Source organism: Ctenopharyngodon idella, chromosome 17, assembly GCF_019924925.1.
Source record: "Ctenopharyngodon idella isolate HZGC_01 chromosome 17, HZGC01, whole genome shotgun sequence".
NCBI lineage: Eukaryota > Metazoa > Chordata > Actinopteri > Cypriniformes > Xenocyprididae > Ctenopharyngodon > Ctenopharyngodon idella.
The window spans coordinates 30,909,495-30,929,175 of record NC_067236.1 but is presented as its reverse complement, the minus strand read 5'-3'; the positions used below and the strand labels follow the sequence as shown (position 1 = coordinate 30,929,175).

The window sequence follows — 19,681 nt, the reverse complement described above, 5'->3', positions numbered from 1 at the left end:
TATTTATTCTGTTTTTACTTATTTTTTGTCTCAGTGTGGGCAACATTTACAGCTTCTTTGTATCTCCCTAGCAGTAGTCTGGCTCGCTGCGGTCTCTCCCAACCGTTAGCCTGGCCACCAGCTGCTGATGAGAGGGAATGGGAAATATAGGGTGGAAAGTGTGTGGGCTGTGCCAGCAGGAGGAAGTTGAAGGGTCCAGATCCAGAGGAAAGCTCTCAGTGACTCTTCTCTCAGGAAGGATGCATGTCAGGAGCAGCCTGTAAAACTTCAGGGGTATGACATAAGTTAAAAGCAGCATATGGAAGCAGGTTTGCTCTTTTTTTTTTTTTTTTTTTTTTTTTTTTTAATTGTTTAATATAATATATGCATCTGGCAGACACCTTCAAGGTATACATTTTATCATTTCATGCATTCCCTGGGAGTTAATCCCATTACTTTGGCGTTGTATGCATCTTCAGCAGACAACTCCAGCTTGAGCAGGGTCATTTAGACAGATGATGATGCTCATACATCTACTGTGAATGCAGATTATGTCCAACGTCCAGCTGTGTCAAATGAGCTTATATAATTCAACAGAAAGACTAAGGCTTTCATGTTTCTTGTACATTAAGGGATAAAGCATGCCTAGATGCATGGATTTATGCTGGCTTTAACATGACCAAGCCATTTTATGGATTTCAGCTGCGTTTTGCAGATTAGTTATTTTAATATCATTTAAGGAGTGAAAAGACATTATGAAACTAACGGCTATGATTTTACTCATAACGGCATTGATTTTACTCATACTATTTTTGCAGGATCTAGTATGTATTATGAAATGCAATGCACTCAGTGTGCAGCCTATATGGGTTTTTCAGTGGTTGATGTCGATACCAATGTCTAGAAACCAGGGCGACTGTTCAGTATAATCAATATATAATGCTCTCAAATGGCCAAATATTGGCTTATATATCAATGTATAGCTACACTCCAATTGACCATATGTGTGAGAAATGAGCTAATAAAAATATCCACAACATTTTATCCCTTTCTTGACTCAGTATATATGTTTTAAATACCCAAAGAGGGCTATCATCACATAAATAAATAGTCAGAGTCAGAAAAGAAATAAAAATGTTACATTTTGAATAATACTTTATTATTTATCACATTGGAAATAGAAGGGCAGGTCGAGCGCATTGCATTACTTTAAACCCCGACCGCTTTGCTTTTCTCTTGGGGGGTGAAGAGAAATTGGAAATACCTTTGCAGGGATATGCTGTTAGCAAATATCCCAACACTGATGAGAGCGATGTTTAGATGAATATGTAATGTGCTGTGTGCTTTCCTCTCAATAACAAAATAAACGCACAGCAAAAATGAGAGCAGTGAGAAAACAGCAGTCAATCATCTGATCATAGCAATGTGGATACGTTTGCACAAGTTCTGTGAACAGTATTAGCAGTGACACAATACAGGATATTTTCATGCTGCAGAAATAGTATGATCACATTCTAATTAGAACATAGATTGGCTCACAATGTGGCTGGTTTGCCAGAACATTGACTGTTCGCAAATCCATTTTATGTGAACATTCTCTTCATGATATGTTGTGGACTAACAATGAATCAACAGTTCACTCTTATTCTTATTTTTGTCTTTCATGATTTCAGCTGATTTTCTTTTTGATGGGGAGTGTGTTGATGTGAATTCATTGTGTTGAGTGATTGTGGGACCCTGGTCTGGAGTCAGTACACAGCTGTTCCAGAGCCAGACAGGTGACATTGGGGCAATGCCAAAAACAGTGGCCGTGAGTTTCATTGGCCCTGGCATTATGAGCAGTATTGTTTTAGGTACATTGTGTGTCGGGACCCAGCCGGGAAGCAGCTGTGTCACATGGATTTTTTCAGACGTGTTAGTTGGCAGTGAGGCGTAACCCCATCCAGACCCTTCACCAAGGGGCATCTTTGATCCTCACCCATCTATTCCTATCTCCCCCTCTCTTCCTCTCCACCATCTTTCATTTCTGATATCCAATATTTCCATTTGGCCTGTTGTGAAAGGCTTCAGAAATGTTTCCTGAGAGCTAGCAAACTCCAAAGAACTGTTTTGGTTAAAAAAAACAAAAAACTCTTGAAAAAAAAATATAGAAGTTTCCTGCTAGACAGAGAGACAATATTCATGGAAATGTGTGAGACACAGAATGCTGGTATTTAATAAAATTAACAGATATACTTCTCTTTTAACATTAAAAGTGTTAAAGAGGCTACTATGCCCTTTTTACAAAGTCTTTTGTTTGGTTTTCATGCTTGAATGGTCAAAAAACTCATTGTTACAGCACCTCTCCTCCCAGTCTGCCAGTAACGCTCTGGGCTGCTTTTCTCAAAAGCTTTGTAAGCCTAAGTAGATCGAAAAGAAGTTGAAAATGTAAAAAAGGATAATGGGTCCTCTTTACAAAGATTTCTTCTGATATTTCTACATCTACATCAAAAATACTGTACATACCAATCACAATGTCCTATTTCTTTATTCTAATATTTGTTTCACGTGAAATTTCACTTTCAATATGAAACCAAGAGTTTAGTTATTTTTTATCTACATCATAGTCAGTGGCAAATTCCTGAAGGACTGACTGAGATAAAGCTGTTCTCAGCGAGTACATGAACGCTGAACGGCCGCTGACGGCCTGGAGCTCACATCTCTGAAAACGTTGAACCAAATTTTCAATTAGGTGCTATCTTTATAAATAAACCGCATATTTGACATTTAAACATCTACATTCTCGCCTAAAAAACTATTAAAACTACATTCCGTGACACAACAACAGTAGTTTTTGTAAAATTATGGTGGGTTTGCTCGTCCACCATGACACTCGCTGTGAGAAATGCTGCAAGTGGAGTAATACAAATGGTGAAATGGTTCTGTTTTTGGGGGAAAAATGAAAAAGATGCAGTTTTCTCATTGTTCTACTTTCAATCTTAAATAAAAAAAACGAATGAACAAATGATACACGGACCCTGAATGAACACAGACCCTCTATGGTATTTTCGCCTTTAAGGTAAAGCCAGGTGCACACTGTGCAATTTATAGTAGTCCTTTACGATTGTTGCTTGTCATACTGTACAAACATTATCCTCATGTCACACTGTGGGATCTCAGCTGTCATTAATGTCAGACTGCGCTTATGATATATATGATATCCAACTTTATTCCAATACATACAGTACATTCATGTAAAGCAATATATACTATAAGTTTATAAGTTTCAACTGCTTGATTTATTTATTTCTTTGTCGCAAAATGTAGCTATATTATCACCCAGCTCTTTATATAAAGTTAGATATACAAGTATGTCCATCTTTATCCTCATACATACAGAATATCTTGCATTATGGCAAGATATACTATATAGCAAATCTCAACTGCTTGATTGCTTGCATTGTCGCAAAATATTCTTACCCAGCTCTAATCTGCTAAATGCCACTATAAAGCATGAAGATATTAAGATTTTATAAACATTAACATCATGATGATTTTGATGTGAAGCTGCTTTGAAGCAATGTGTATTGTAAAAAGCACTACATAAATACATTTTGACACAAATACAACTTGGCTTGACATATTCAATGATTCTTTCTTTAAATGCTCCCAAAAAGCTGTAAGTTTAAAGAAGACCTGATGTAGATCCCAGAGATTCCAGAGTACACCAGGGACATGTCAGTGTGAAATATTCTGAATGGGAGGGTGTTTGGTGTTTCTTGATAAGAGGAAATACCTCAGAATTGGCTGTGATCACCATATCCTGACAGGACTTCTCACCTCTGACTGTGTGACTATTCCACTTTGGAATGTTTATGCTTTCCTCTAAATTTAGTTCACTAACTTAACTAGTACCAACTAATATACCAGGTTAATTGCTCAAATTCCTGACCACAATGGAGCTGAAAATTGCTAGTAAATTTTAACAAATAATTCTAAAGAAAAAGCAAGTTAACACATTGAATTAAAAATAAAGGAAGGCTGAAATAATATTTGCTTGTAAAAAAAAGTACTCAAATAATCTTTGCTTTATTTACAATTTCGAAAAATCATTTTTACGGTGTATTTGTTTTGTAGGTTTTATTAAATATTTCAATATTTGCTCTGTTTTTATGGGTATATTTAGGTGTAACTACTCGCACTCGCTCCGATTCGAACCATCGTCAACGCCATGGGATGTGGGTGCGTTAACAAGGACGCTAAAGACCACTGCCTCTAGCGTCAGTCGCTAGTGCGCCTCTTGAGGCCAAAGTAGTGAGATTTACCTGCACAACTCTTTACTAGCTGGCCTCCCTACACTCACCCCCATAAATCTATCTCCCATCTGGGTCACAGCACCAATGTAAATGGTCCTAATCGCACCACTCCGAGCGAGATTCGAACCAGCGTCACTGGCATGGGAGGTGGGCGCGTTAACAAGGACGCTAAAGACCACAGCTTCTAGGGGATTGAGGTTTACCTGTACAGCTCTTTACTAATTGACCTCCATTACAAAGCCATGTTAAAAATGCAAAGAAATAAAAAAGGTCATATAAGGAAGGTTTATTAGCCCTCTCTATCTTGCAAGTCATTTTCTTTTAGTGTTTGGCATTTTTTCCACGTGGAGAAGAGCTGTGGTGGAGGAAGTGGAGAACAGTAGTGTGACTCATCACTGTGGGCTTGATTTCAACAGATGTTTTACAGACCTACTCTTTGCAGGGCTAATATTCCAGGCGCTCTGCTCCACTCTGCTCTGCATGCCTCCTAGCTTTAGTAATCTCCTTAGAGGGGAGCCATTGTTGAAAAACAGGGCCTGGATGTTTCTTTCTGTCTCCCTCTCTTGTCATATTGTCTTTGGCTCTAGCACAGGAATTAGGATTCATCACACATCATTATATGGATCTCTGGAATACCTGATTTTGATTGTTCGTGTGTGGCATTGAGTGCTCAGATATTATAGTGTAATGACTGCTAATATTCCATCATTTTCCATAGCAACATGCCGATGCTACTTTCATATGCTGTTCTTTTCATATCAACACTCTCTAGATAGATAGATGGATGGATGGATGGATGGATGGACGGAAGGATGGATGATAGATAGATAGATACTCTCAAAAGTTTACAATATGAAATGAAAAGTTCCGATGAAGAAAAGAAGCTTTTTTGATGTTTGATTTGATTATTAATAACATATCCCATCCTCCCCTCCTCAGTTCCCAGAATGTGGATTCTTTGGCTTGTACGATAAGATCTTGCTCTTCCGCCATGATCTGAACTCAGACAACATCCTCCAGCGGCTAACGTCGGCGGAGGATATCCATGAGGGAGATCTGATTGAGGTCGTCCTGTCTGGTGAGTTGTACTAGCTGTGCTTTTTAATAATATGCATTGTATGAGAAAAAAGTATCACTTTAAAATAACACCATTACCATTCTTATAAATTTCATATATAAAATTCTTATGTATTCCATTTATCATACACCTCTGTTCAAACATTTAGGGTCAGCAATGTTGTTGTTTTTTTAAACAAATTAATACTTTTATTCAGCAAGAACACATTAAATTGATTAAAATTTTTCACAAGAATTGGAAATCACGTGACGTGGGGTAAAGTTAGTTCCTCTATGGGTCTGCGGCTATTAGGTTTATATGCTCTTTCCTCAAATATCACTTCTTACCTTTTCTGTTTTGTCTGTTTTCCAAGTTGCTGTCGTATAATCTACAAAAAAAATATTTTCTACTTGTTTGTAGCTTATAGGGCCACTCAGACCGTTGCTCGAATTTACTGGCGGGTGGTTTTATTTCACCAGCTGTCATACAGTTTAGGCTACGCAGCTACTCATTCAGAAATTCCCCTGCTGGCATCACCATACAACGAACATTGTTTATATAATTTATTCATATAAAAAACTAAACTCCCAATATATGCTTCAATGCGGGATATAAAGTCGTGAGAGATACATAATGTTGTTGTGAGTTTAATATGTTTTAAAAATATATAGCATGTAATCTCATGTCATTAAATCCCGCATTCAAGCATATGTTATAGTTAATCCTGACCGATTAAAATGATTAAACTAAGACATAATTCATTTCCAACACCACACTGTATACAACTATCAGTCTTTGCATTAATGTTGCAACAGCAACAATACTATGGGTTTGTAATACTGTGCATATTACAGACTTTAAGATGACAGGAAAATATGAGTGAATGAGATGAAATATCATTGAGAGATGACAGAAGTGTTTATATGTATCCAGAAACATCCAGGGTGCGAGCAGTCCAGCTTCTCATTATGAATCAGAGGATCAGGTCTGCATGATAAGGGAGCTGCCAGCCGATCATTTCTCCAGCACGTCGCGAAAAACACTCCCTGCATCCCAATGTGCATACTATCCACCCTAAATAGTATTGAATATTACTAATGTCACATACTATTTAGGACGGATAGTATGCACATTGAGACGCAGTCACTGTGTTTACAGCACATGGAGTGTGATAATGCACAGCCGCACCAAACAGACATGGAGAATATAACCAATTTAACCACCATCACTTCGAATTAGTTCATACATTTAGTTCTTAATGAGAGCTCTGTAGTCTCACCAATAAATCACCAAGACCGTTCAAACATTTTCATGACATTTAATTCGTAAAAAGACTATGATTCCCGAACTGGTTCTTAGGCTCGGCTATCTATCACTGTTACCGGAAAAACTTTTACCCGGCGTGGGCTATTCCGGAAGCCAAAAACCCGGAAGTGTGAAAACGGCTAATTATAATGCTACAAAAGATTTCTCTTTCAAATAAACACTGTTCTTTTGAACTTTCTGTTTATCAAAGAATCCTAAAAATATTTATCACGATCTCCACAAAAATATTACACAGAATTATACACTGATAATAAAAAAAAATGTTTCTTGCACATCAAATCAGTATATTAGAATGATTTATGAAGGATTGCTATTGCAAGTTTATATTTTGCAATTCTGACATTTTTTTTCTCACAGTTGCAAGTTTATAAACTCAATATAAACCCAGAATTGCAAGAAAAACTCAAAAAAGGTAGTTGCAACTTTATCTCACATTTCAGACTTTCTAACTCTCAATTGCGAGTTATATTTCAAAATTCTAAGAAATAATGCCATAACTGTGATATACAAACTTGCAATTATGAGAAAAAAAAAGTGAAAATTGTGAGATAAAAACTATTAGCTTTTTATTTATTTTTTTTATTCTGTGGCATAAACAAGCTTCCATACCATAGTCTTAAGAGATTTCTTTTAAAAGCATAAATTCTTGCCAACCACAAACATTTGAACTGTAGTGAATATGTACAGTGCTGGGGAGATACTAAATAACAAACTATTTTATTAGAAGCAGTAGAATGGTGAAAAAATTCTAGTTAAACAGGTTCTGGGAATAAAAATACCATTTAAAATATCCCTAGCAAAAGAGCCTGATACGTACAGTAGCTTCCTTGGTTAGTTTGTAATTTGTAGTGTAGCCAGAAACCCTACAGGTTATCTTCACTTGATTTAATTTCTTTAAATTATTTAATGACTAGCTTTACAGGCTGCAGCTGGTTAAACTGATGGCTGTATATTGCTCGCATCTCTGTCAAACAGAACAGATGAGTTTCACTCTGTGATTAGATTGTAGTCGGTTATGGCACATGTGTGCCAGATGGAGGGGCCCATGTTAATCTAGTCAATGTGAACTTCAGGTGGTTTCCCTTCAAACGCCTGTTAACACAGGCAGACCAATTCCCCTAAGACCACATATCACAATCAGTTTTCTAATTTTACCACATGCTCAATGTACAGAGCCATGTGTTAAAAGATTTATGGTCAGTCATGTTGGCTCAAGGGTTCTGTTTACTTGACAAGAACAAGTGACTTTGTCAGATACATTTATGTAATAAATATATTGCAACTAGGACTATCCAGTTCTGCTGTCACTTAGTACAGTAGGTTTCCACCACTGAGGGTTTGAGCTCATCTCTGTTCCCATGCAGAATGCTTTGTACATCCTGTGTAGGCCTGCTGAATGAAGACTGATCTTCCTGTCGGTGGTGTTCACATGGGAGCTGTACAGCACACCTGCTCCTCACATCCTCTTCACTCAATGGCAAACACACATTCAAGTGTCCAGCACTGGAAATCAGCACAATATGCATGACTGATTCCAAGCCAGTATTCTGGACTATTCTGTGTAAAATCCCAAGCGGTCTCCCAGAACTGGATTCTTATTCAGTCTTTATACTTCAAAATTTCAAGTTTAATTCAATGTGTTGCTTGCCATTCATTTGTAATTATGTGTAGGGTTGGGAATCGTAAGACATTTTCCGATTTCAATTTTGATTCTGGTCCCATTAAACTTATTAAACAACCAAAAAAAAATAGCTGTAAGGGGAAAAAATGCACAATACTCAACTCAAACAGTCATTTTTGTGTTTATTATGCTTGTAAAATGAGTTTAACACACTGCTAATCTCAACAAATTCACTAACACTTTACAATAAGGTTTATTAGTTAACATCAGTTAACTACATTAACATGAACTAATAAGGAACTGCATTTCTACAGCATTCATTAATCTTTGTTAATGTTAATTTCAACATTTACTAATACATTATTAAAATCAAGAGTTGTATTTGTTAACATTAGTTAATGCACTGTGAACTAACATGAACTAACTATGAACAGCTGTATTTTTATTAACTAAGTTTAACAAAGATTAACAAATACAATAACAAATGTATTGCTCATGGTTAGTTCATGTTAGTTAATACATTAACTAATGAACCTTATTGTAAAGTGTTACCACAAATTCAACACAAATAAGATGCTTGAACACACATGTAAGATCCAGACAGGTAAAACAGAATATTTTTGTAAGTTGGATTCATAAAGACTTGTTTCTGAAAGAATGATTCAGTGATAGTTACATTTTTAACAGCAATTTGTTGCCACCTAGTGGCGTAACAGTGCAATCAATACAGTCGTTATTTGAAGCACCCAGTTACTTTCAAAAGGTGATTTATTCTATTTTGATCGGTAACATAGACATCAGCATTTATATCTAAAATGATATGTCATTCCACACCCGTTAGACCTTTGTTCATCTTCGGAACACAAATTAAGATATTTTTGATGAAATCCAAGGTTTTTTTTTATCCCCATAGAAAGCAGCGTAAATTACTGTCATTTAAGGTCCAGAAAGGTATTAAAGACATTGTTAAAATAGTCCATGTGAGTGCAGTGGTTCAACCTTAATGTTATGAAGACGAGAGTACATTTTGTGCGCAAAAACAAAACAAAATAACGACTTTATTTAATGATTTCTTCTCTACCCAACTCATTATTGGCCGGTCAATACTGAGTCAGCGTTCTGATGTAGAACCTGGAAGTGCTGCAACGAAAATAGAGTAGGAGAATGACATGGTAGAGATGAATTTGTTGAATAAAGTTGTTATTTTTGTTTATTTTTTTGCTCAGAAAAAGTATTCTGTTTGCTTCATAACATTAAAGTTGAACCACTGCAGTCCCGTCAGCTGTTTTAACAATGTCATTACTACCTTTCTGGACCTTGATTATGGTAATTTTGTTGCTGTCTATGGAGGGTAAAAAACCTTATATTTCATCAAAAATATCTTAATTTGTGTTCTGAAGATGAACCTAAGGACTTGCGGGTTTGAAACGACATAAGAGTGAGTACTTAATGACAGAAATTTCATTTTTGGGTGAACTAATTCTTTAAGTGGAAATGTAACAGGAACTGTTCCTGTTCCGACGGTGAAAAAAAGCGGCTCATGACTGCTGATTTGTCCAGTATAGAGTCACAAATTATTACAAAAGAAATAAATAAACCGACATTTGATAAAACATATGCGGGATTAGATTGAGAATTTCTCCTTTGAGTCTTAATTGGCAAATAGACAAACAGGAATTACTCTAAAGCTGTCTTTACATAATGAAATTATTATCAGTGTGTTTCTTGTTTTCTTTCAACTGTGCACAAGTAACAGACATGGGTCTGATTCATTGAATCCTGTGTAAATACATGTATGCCACTTCTGTGCGTCGTTAAACGTATAGTTTAATATAATGACCGTTATGAGAAATTATTTAAGATGGTTTGGATAGAGCCAGTGTTGGGTCCAGATCTGGACCATGATCCATTAGTTGATAACCTCTGGTTTAGACAAAACAAATGAATATTCTTTCACACACTGCCCCTCAATATTGTCTTGTCTTTCTCTTCCCTGCATCCATCGGCTGTGCTAATAAAACACTCTGCATCTTTTTGTTGGCGCTCAGCTCAAAGGCAAAAGCTTGTTTTTGTTGCAGTAGGTGATGGTCGTGCTTCTGCTGAGAAGAAACAGGGTTTGTGGAGAGCAGCTCTGGTTCAGTGAACAGCAGGACGCCTATCACTGTGAGCTTTTGTCTGAGATCGTGTGTCGACAGGATCCGCTGTATTAGACAGTGTTGTCCTTCCTTGTGCTGTGAATTCAAGTAGAGTTTCAAACTGTTAGCTGTGTGTTTTGGTTCGGTTTCAAGTTCAGCAGTGGAACAGATCACACTTTATTTGAGGAACTCCTGAAACAGTTTCTGAAGAGGACTTTGAAGGAGATCTAAAAGACTGCATGTATTGTTTCTACCCGGTTTTACAAGAGTAAGAGCTTAGAGTTCATTAACGTGTTTGGATTTTTTGCCTGAAGACAAATAGATGAGTTTTGAGATGCCGGGTTCCTCATTTGTCATAATGTATGTAGTGTCTTCATGAATGCCTCATTATGAGCCTGTGTTCCAGTGCTCTGGACTGCTGCCTGCCATGTGATTCACTGCAAGCTCAAATGTTCTACTTTCTCTCTTTGATGTTCAAAAAGGAATGCACTCTCTCTTTTTTTTTCTCGCTACCCAGTTTGATTAAGTTTTAGATTCTTTGTTCCTTTGGTTTATATCTTAACATCAGAGAAGACCATGGTCATAAACCACGTTTGAAGATGTGGCCTTCTAATGGAGACAAACAGTGAATTGAAGAATCATAATTGTACAAAGAAGATTGACATGGAAAAAAAAAAAAAAACATCTGAATGATTTTCAAGACATTTACACTTCTGGAACATCTTCATAATTAATCAATTAATAAAATTGTTAACGCAATAAATGCACTTGCCCCGCCCCAGTCCTACATAGGTCATCTGACATTTCATAGAGTTGATGACAAATATGATGCATGGCAACAGCTCACTGTGCAATGGAGCCTATTAGGGCTGCACAATTTATCACGATTAAATCGCACACGATTTGGCAAAGGCTGCGATTATTTAATGTGCAATAATGCTGTTATAATGCTGTGATAAGTAGTAAATGCTTCTCCATCTGAAAGCCAGAGGGCGCTCTTGCGCAGAAACTCAAAATATGCCCTGCCGCAGAAGAACATGCATCATAATCGCTGTAGCTGAATAAACAGAAGATTGAAACGCTTTGATTGATTAAACATGACTAATAAACAGACGACTGCCTTATTCTGTGTTAGTAGCCACATCATCTCACAGAAGGATGCTCAACTGTCGTGAAGTGAGTTTGGAGTAAAAAGCGTTTTCACAGACATATCTGTTGATTTCTTGAACACAACAGCCAATCAGAGGTGTTTAAGTTAAAATCCACTCACTGCTCACAAAACCGGAGTTTGTTCAGTCCTGAGTTGTGCAAGCTCGCGAATCCTCTCATTATAACAAAGTACAGACTCTATGTAAATAAGAGATTCATCGTGCATTGTACACAACTTCATTGATTATTATGGAAGTTTGTGAGATTGCGATGAACTGAGACGAGTGACAGCTTTATAAAGGCAGTTTGCAAATGTAATACTGAGTTTATACAACAATTATAAGAACAATTTTAACAAACAAATGCCACCATTTTGTTCTTCTCTGCCACCTGGAATGCAAAATTTAATTTTGTTGATACTGATTTCATTTGAATGGTAACTTATTCTTCCTGATAAATTGAACTCAAATTATAAATTTATGAATTTGACATGAAAGATGCCAAAAAGAAGAAGACACATTTAATAAGGTTAAAAAATGCCCTTACAAAGGTAAAAAATAAAATTAAATTAAAAAAAATTGCCCATAAAGTAATATTAATGAGTAATATTAAATATCGCCTCATAGTGGGAAGGTTAATGTCTGTCATTGATCAGAAGGTGCTCCTAGATTTTATTAATTTAGCAGCACAAGTGCTCCTAAAAAGAAATGTAAGCATAGAGCCCTGGGGTAAAGGCAGCTTTGTGGTTTTTAAACCACTTCTCTGTGTTTGCAGTGGAAAGGCGCCTTTAGACTAGACATAAATAATGACAGAAATGATATACTTTTATTTATTTATATAATTATTATTTTGGGGGGTAGCTATTCCTTTAAAATCCCATCACTAACAAAATTACAAGCCATAAAAAAATTCAGCACACTTTCAAAAACCAACATTGGTCCAAAATCATGACCCGAAAGTGCTCTTCTGTACTTTAGAATAGAATAGTCAGATCACCTCCTTCCCATTCCGTCAAATCACTACAAAGTGAATTTGGTGCTATATTGGATTGATGTCACATACTAGTTTGTGGATTGCTGGTTGTCACGCTGACCTTACTGAATGTTTCACTCTTATGCCACAAAATGAGGGAAAAATGTACTCTGTCAAGTGAATTAAAAAAAACAGGGTTTGCATTTACAGTATTTGACAATGGAAGAACAAGTTGCTTTTTAGTTGCTCGTAATTTTAAGAGATACCATCCACCTGTGACAGAAATCTAGGGCACTGTTTCTTTCTGCTTGTTTGAAACGGGAAGACTGCATGTTTTTTTGCCAAGCACCAAATGTTTCCAGACTTTATACTTTCATTTTAGGAGTGTATTTTATGTCCTTGGCAGATGCTTTCTTACCGAACAACTGACAGTGCAGAAGTGCTAATGTTTTGTGTGTATCAGACTAAACCTCAGGCTCTGCCAAGAACAGTCATACTGTATTGCCAGTACAGTCAGTGTGTGCGATTCACACTTAGCTGTCGCATATTAAGAGAAAGCCACAAACCATTAAACAGGAACTGTAGAAACACATTTGTAGCATAGTGTTGTTCCACAGGCTTACATGTTCACGTTCTCATTATACACATGAAGTGATATTCAATTCTTTCAGCCTCTGAATCATACTTCATGAATTATCTAAATGGATTCATTCCAGTCTGAGTCACATCAGTTAATCACTGACCTTGAATCAAACTAAAGGACAGCCTTGTGTAGTTTTGTCTGCGATTTTGCCTTCAGGAGATCAGACTGCTCATCTCCCATTGATTTGTAGAGCGCTGACTAAAAAAAAGGTTGGACCAGTTTTTAAAAAGCACATAAAACAAGTAGTTTCATTGTTCTTTGGAATGTTATGAAACATTATGACTGCTAGACCCTTAATTATATGCTGCTAATGCTGATTTTTTTGTTTTGTTTTGGGTTTTTTTGTATTTTGTTCATTTGTTTTTTGTTTTTCATTTGTATTATTTTGTCCAGTGTTTTGTTGCATTATCCATTCTTTGTCTGAGTTGTACTTTAAGTTGCATTTTGATTCCAGCTCAAGCTACAGTGGAAGATTTCCAGATCCGACCTCACGCGCTTTACGTCCACTCCTACAAAGCGCCCACCTTCTGCGACTACTGTGGAGAGATGCTGTGGGGACTCGTCCGGCAGGGCCTCAAATGTGAAGGTAGCTCTCATATAAGAAATATATATTCCAAAGAAATATTTGGCCGAAAGGTTTCATCATTGTTTAAGCATGTGAATGAAAAATGAAAGTAATGATTTTAGTATTTGATCCTAGTGTATATATATATATATATATATATATCGCCACCATGGGTTACACAACAGTTAAAAGACACTTGCATATTGTAAATTAACCGAATCACATTTATTCATATTAAACATCGCAACAGGCATTCACTATTCAAGTTTGAAGTTTGACAAATTATACTGTTTACATTCATTCAAACATATAATATAAACATTTAAACATATACATATATTTGATATAAATACATGTGCATGGAGTGGTGGATGGCATGTAAATTCATGTTACATTTGTTTGTTACAAGATGTTTGAAAACGTTTACTTAAATATTACCTAAAATATATATATATATATATATATATTTTGCATATTTATAATAACATGCTGTTTATTAAAACAAATTCAGAATCTTGAGTTTTTAAAACCCTTTTCAATGCTTCAAAAATAACTGATAATACAGGTGAAAAAAATATATATATACATATTTTTTAATGTCATATATTTAATGTGTATATATATTTTTTTTAAGCCATGTTCTCGCTAGACTTTTTTTGAGCATGAAAAATTTCTTCAGACACCACAATGAAGAGGACATATCACAAACTAGGGCTTGTGTTTTTAATAAATAATACAATTAAATTCAGAATGTGAAAATACACCATCTACTCCAGTTTCCCACAACACTGCAAGCCTGCAGCTTTGAATTTTGTGTATTTGTATTGAGCCAAGAGGTCAATCTGTGCCATTTAGATCATCTGTTGGTCTTGTGTTTTCCCGTTATGCAAATTCATATTCATCAGATTTCACCAAACTTAAGGGATATACTCACAGCAAAGTTTTTTTTCTTTGTTTGGGGATAAAAGAACTTTGAAATACCTCAGCAGTGGTATACTGTTAGCGAACATCCCGTCAGCGGTGTTTAGATGAATATGTAAGTATGTGCTGTACGCTTTCCACTCAGTAACAAAAATAAATGCAATACATATGAGAAATCAGCAGTTAAGAAAGCATCTGATCATAGCGATGTGGATGTTTGCACAAGCTCTGCAATTCAGCACTCCAGTCAAGTCACTTCACGTTTATTTATATAGCACTTTATACAAGAGATTTCTTTTATGCAAGCAGCTTTACTGTATTAAACATGGGGGGGCTATTGCAGCTCTCCAGTGTGTTCATGTTTTTACTCGAGTCTGAGCATGAGGGACTGAACAGAAGTAATGAGCCGGAGAAAAGTTCCACGTCAAAGAAGGTGAAGCATCAGAGCACATATATATTACGTCATGGCCATGAACCAATGGTAGTTTGAAGGTGCTTACTAGCTGGAGTGAACCGTTCTGGAAAATTTGCATGCCAAGCTCTTTAGAACTCTTGAAAAGAACTTTGTTTTGGCCTGATTTTGTTCTACATGATGTCACATTAGTTCATTCTTTGATTTCTCTTGAAGTATATCTGGGTTTTTATGCATAACATCTTTTGTTTTCGGTCTCCCATATCCGTGTTCATATGAATTGAAATCTCTTTATCAATAATAGTCACTTTACGGAACATAAGCTACTCTCTAAAACCAGGTGTAAAAAACAGCTATGGGTAATAAGCTAATCGTAGCACAATGGGTGCTTTTACATGGAGTGTAATTGTATTGTACATTGTATTCCATTGTATTGCATTGTATTCCGATAACAATTGGTTTAAATGTCCAATCAGAATGAAAATGCTCCATGTAAACACCTCAATCAGAATAAATTGGTTTTAGAGAGGTGGAATAAACCTTTCCTAATCCGTTTGATGGGGCATGTAAACACTTGATCGGATAGAAACAAGAAGGGTCTGTCTGCTTCCCATTATGCCTCCCACGAAAAAACAAGCAAAACAATCTTTTGAAGTAAATTATTTTATGTTTTATGTATGAAATGTTTGTAAGGCTAACTTATATTGCTTTCGAATCTTATGAAGTATGAAATAACAGCTAGTAAAACAAAATAAATTATACAATTAAATTAATACAGACTCATCATTATAGCCAAAAACCTACCCCCAACCCTAAACCTTACCCTAACCCTACCCTTTACTAAGTTTCATCATTTAAAATGCTTCAAAAACTGAGGAAAATACCGGGATGACTTACAGAATCTAGTAATTTATGTAATACATTCTGTATGCCTAGATCTAGGTGGCGATAGTGAAGTTTAAAAAGGAAAGTGAAGTAGAAGAAGAGCGGTACTAGTGATGACATCAGCAATTAAAATACATAGATACCTCATTAGCGGCTGTTACTATGGACCGCGATACGTAAGCCATCCGCCATGTTCACATTTCATGTGCTTATGAAATAAATGAGTAAATAAACAAGTAGGGAGCCCAACCCCCCCCAAACACACACACACACAAGGACAACACCCCCCCTCTCCCTTCTTCCCTTTTACGAAAGCCCCCCTAAGAATTATAAAAGGCCCCCCCCCAAGTCATGTGTCCTGGCACCGGGACTAGTGTAGGTTAATTTAGCATTCATGTAAACACTGCGTTCGAATTCATCAATCGAAATGATTTCATTCTGATTGAACAAATTGTCCAAAATGTTGCTCTGCCCTCGGTCGCATTTCGCTGATCATTACTACCATTATTAATAAAAGAAGAAAAATTTAGAAAGAATTTAAGTAATCCAATCTTTGTTTGCTGAGGGTTGCCCCGCATGAGCTGAACGAGTGATCTGTGTGCCTGATCTCCCTGATGCCCTTGTGTCTAAATGGGAGTGAATCCTGGTGTCCATATTCCATCTTATGGAAAACTATCCAAAAAAGAGTGAAAGTTGTTTTAGCAGCAATTGGATGATTAATGCTTTTGTCTGTTAAAGTTTGACACACATTTTTGTCATTTAGCATTTTGTCATTAACATCAACAGAAATTCTTTTCAATTAAAATCATTTTAGTTTGAGTTGTTAAATTACATAACAGAATATTGACACAAGAAGACAACAACAACATAAGAACAAGTGATCTGAATCAAAGGATTCTTCTGGTTCAGAGTGTTCTTATTGAGTCTGGCTCAAATGCTGGAATCTACTTTAGAGATCTCTGATTAAGTCTGACTGGAGGCGATGGATTCAGGCATGCGGTGCGATGTGTCAGTGCTGCCATCAGTCTAGCTTTGAAGTTGAAATCAGGGGCTGTTTGAATGGAACCCAGTGTTTCTGCCAAGCGCTGGATGTGACATTCAAAAGCTGCATGAAGATTATGGGCTCCAGTTGTAAGAAGCCACACTGATGGATACAAGCTGTTCATATGTAGAGGCATGCTAAAACACTTTACGCTTTAGACTGTTGTGAAAAAAAAAAAAAAACCTCATGAAGTTTAGATCTAAAGTCCCCACCCAGTCCTCAGGAGAGTCATTTGGTTTCTCAGGAGGATCTAAACATGCTTAAGTGCCCATAGGTCTGTAAGTTTGAAAAGAGAAGGGGAGCCCTCTGCTGGAGTTTAAGAGTAAAATTCTGATAAAATTATCCTTGTGCGATTTTTATCTACTTTACCTTATACCTGAACCCTAATCATATTCCTGTTTTAAACTTCTGACTCTAACCCTGAGCACTAAAGCTTTCTTTGTGGATTTTTAGGATGTGGCCTGAACTATCACAAGCGATGCGCCTTTAAGATCCCTAACAACTGTAGCGGTGTAAGGAAAAGACGTCTTTCCAATGTGTCTCTGCCCGGCCCTTCGCTGTCTGTTCCTCGTTCTGCTCCAGCCGAGCATGCTATCGTGGGCCTAGAAGAGGTGAGGAACGAATCTTGACATCTGTGACTTCTTATTTGTCTAAATTTCATGCAATTTATTTATTTGTTTTGAAATCTATGAATATTTCCATAGCACACTACAATGCAGTCAAAGCAATGGCCATTTATTAGTGTTATTATAAATGAAGTATTATTTATTTATAAAATAAATATGAATTTTATTATAATACATTAATATACATTTAGTATATTTAATATATAATATTTATAAAAATTATAGTTTACCTTTGTAAACCTTAGGGGTTGACTTCACACATCGGCAGATACCTGGGCACAATATATTTTATAATATATTTACCAAATTTCTAAACAAAATTATTTGTTTTTTCGACATTTGTGACTTCTTCTTATTTGTCAAAATTTTATATAATTTGGATTTATTTATTAAATCTTTCCATAGCACACTACAATGCAATCAAAACAAGTGGCATTTAGTAGGGTTATTATAAATTATTTATTATTTTTGAAAAATATTAAATATTATAGGTTATCTGTGTAAACCTTTGGGGAACTGACTTCATACATCGGCAAACGCCTGGACACACGCTTTTTAAAATATATTTCCCAAATTTAATCCAAAATATTTGGTTAAGAATACTAACCAAAATGGTTGTAAGTTCTGAGAAAATGTCTTATCATTTTTTGTAGATAACACTTGGTTTGCTATTTTATGCAACGGAATGAATACTGTTTAAGCGATGGCCTTGCATCAGCCCAAACCCAAACATGGCAAGGACAGTATGTCCCTTTTAATTGTCTCACAATATCTCCCTTTGACACTTTCTTTTCCCTTTTAATGTTATGCTTATTTTATTTAAAATAAACACCTCTTGAGGGCCTGACACTGTATTTGCTGTCCACACCAAACCATGCAGGTGTATTTAAAGCAAGAGTACATTGTGAAATATAACAGAATCAGGCTGGCAGCAGTTCAGACTTTATGAAACTTTCTCTACATAAGTTTTTGACCTGTAGAAAAGGTCATTTTCAAATGAAATTAAGGTAAATCAGATAAAGATTTTATTTTATTTTTTTTCCATTTTGATGAGGTCTGTCTCAAAAATCATCTAAGTCTGCAAAGCCATCTGTGGTTGAACAGGTTTTATTTTAACTGAGTGGTCAGTTTTGAAACGAGAAGAACCCAATGAAGTTCTCAGTTCTCTATTTATTTACAGTAATGAATCTAAGCTGCCATTCTGGAATGCTGTTACTGTAATGTGTGCTGTGAAAAACAAATCAGTATCATATCAGGATCACATGATCCTTCAGAAATCATTCTAATATGCCGATTTGCTGCTCAAGAAAAATTTTGTGGAAAATCGTGATGCTTTTTAGCATACTTTGATGAATAGATAGAAAGAACAGCATTTATTTGATATATAAAAATTCTGTAACAACGTGAAAGACTTTACTATGACTTTTGGTCAATTTAATATATCCTTGCTGAATAAAAGTATTAATTTCTTTCAAAAAAGAAAATAATAATAATAATACAATCTTTTGAACAGGAGTGCGTGTTCATCATACCATACTGCTCATACTTTTTCTGTGGTTTGCAGTATGTGTACTGTGCACAGCATGTGAACTGCAGCTAGTATTCTTTTCTGAGCCTGTTTTTATATTACATTGCTCTCCACTGCAGCAGCGCCTCCTTCAGGAGCCAGGTAAGCGGATACCGTCATGGAGCGGTCGGCCAATTTGGATGGAGAAGATGGTGCTGGGACGGGTGAAGGTTCCTCACACCTTTGTGATTCACACCTACACCCGTCCCACCATCTGTCAGTACTGCAAACGGCTGCTCAAGGGGCTTTTCCGCCAGGGCATGCAGTGCAAAGGTGTGTATCGCTGTCTTCCTTCACTCTTTTCAATAAAGAAAATATGCCTAGTCAAATGTAGGGGGGAAAAAAAAAGTTATCACAGAGTTTTTTTTTCTTCACCAGACTGTAAATTTAATTGCCACAAGCGATGTGCTTCAAAGGTACCGAAAGACTGTCTTGGAGTCTTCAATGGAGGTATGGTCATTTCAGACACTCTTTATTAAAATGATA

General features: G+C 36.2%; 1 protein-coding gene across 2 annotated transcripts in view; it reads left to right on the top strand.

The window, feature by feature from the left end:
• The window catches only part of prkd3 (protein kinase D3), a 74,096-nt gene that overhangs the window by 30,649 nt on the left and 23,766 nt on the right, over positions 1–19,681 (top strand). Inside the window, exons 3-7 of one of the 2 annotated variants that reach the window (XM_051868390.1) lie at positions 5,214–5,352; positions 13,632–13,763; positions 17,456–17,613; positions 19,279–19,468; positions 19,574–19,645. In XM_051868390.1, coding sequence (XP_051724350.1) covers positions 5,214–5,352; positions 13,632–13,763; positions 17,456–17,613; positions 19,279–19,468; positions 19,574–19,645 — 691 coding nt within the window. Of the gene's footprint in view, positions 1–5,213; positions 5,353–13,631; positions 13,764–17,455; positions 17,614–19,275; positions 19,469–19,573; positions 19,646–19,681 lie in introns of both variants that reach the window. The other variant, XM_051868389.1, reaches the window with a different exon arrangement.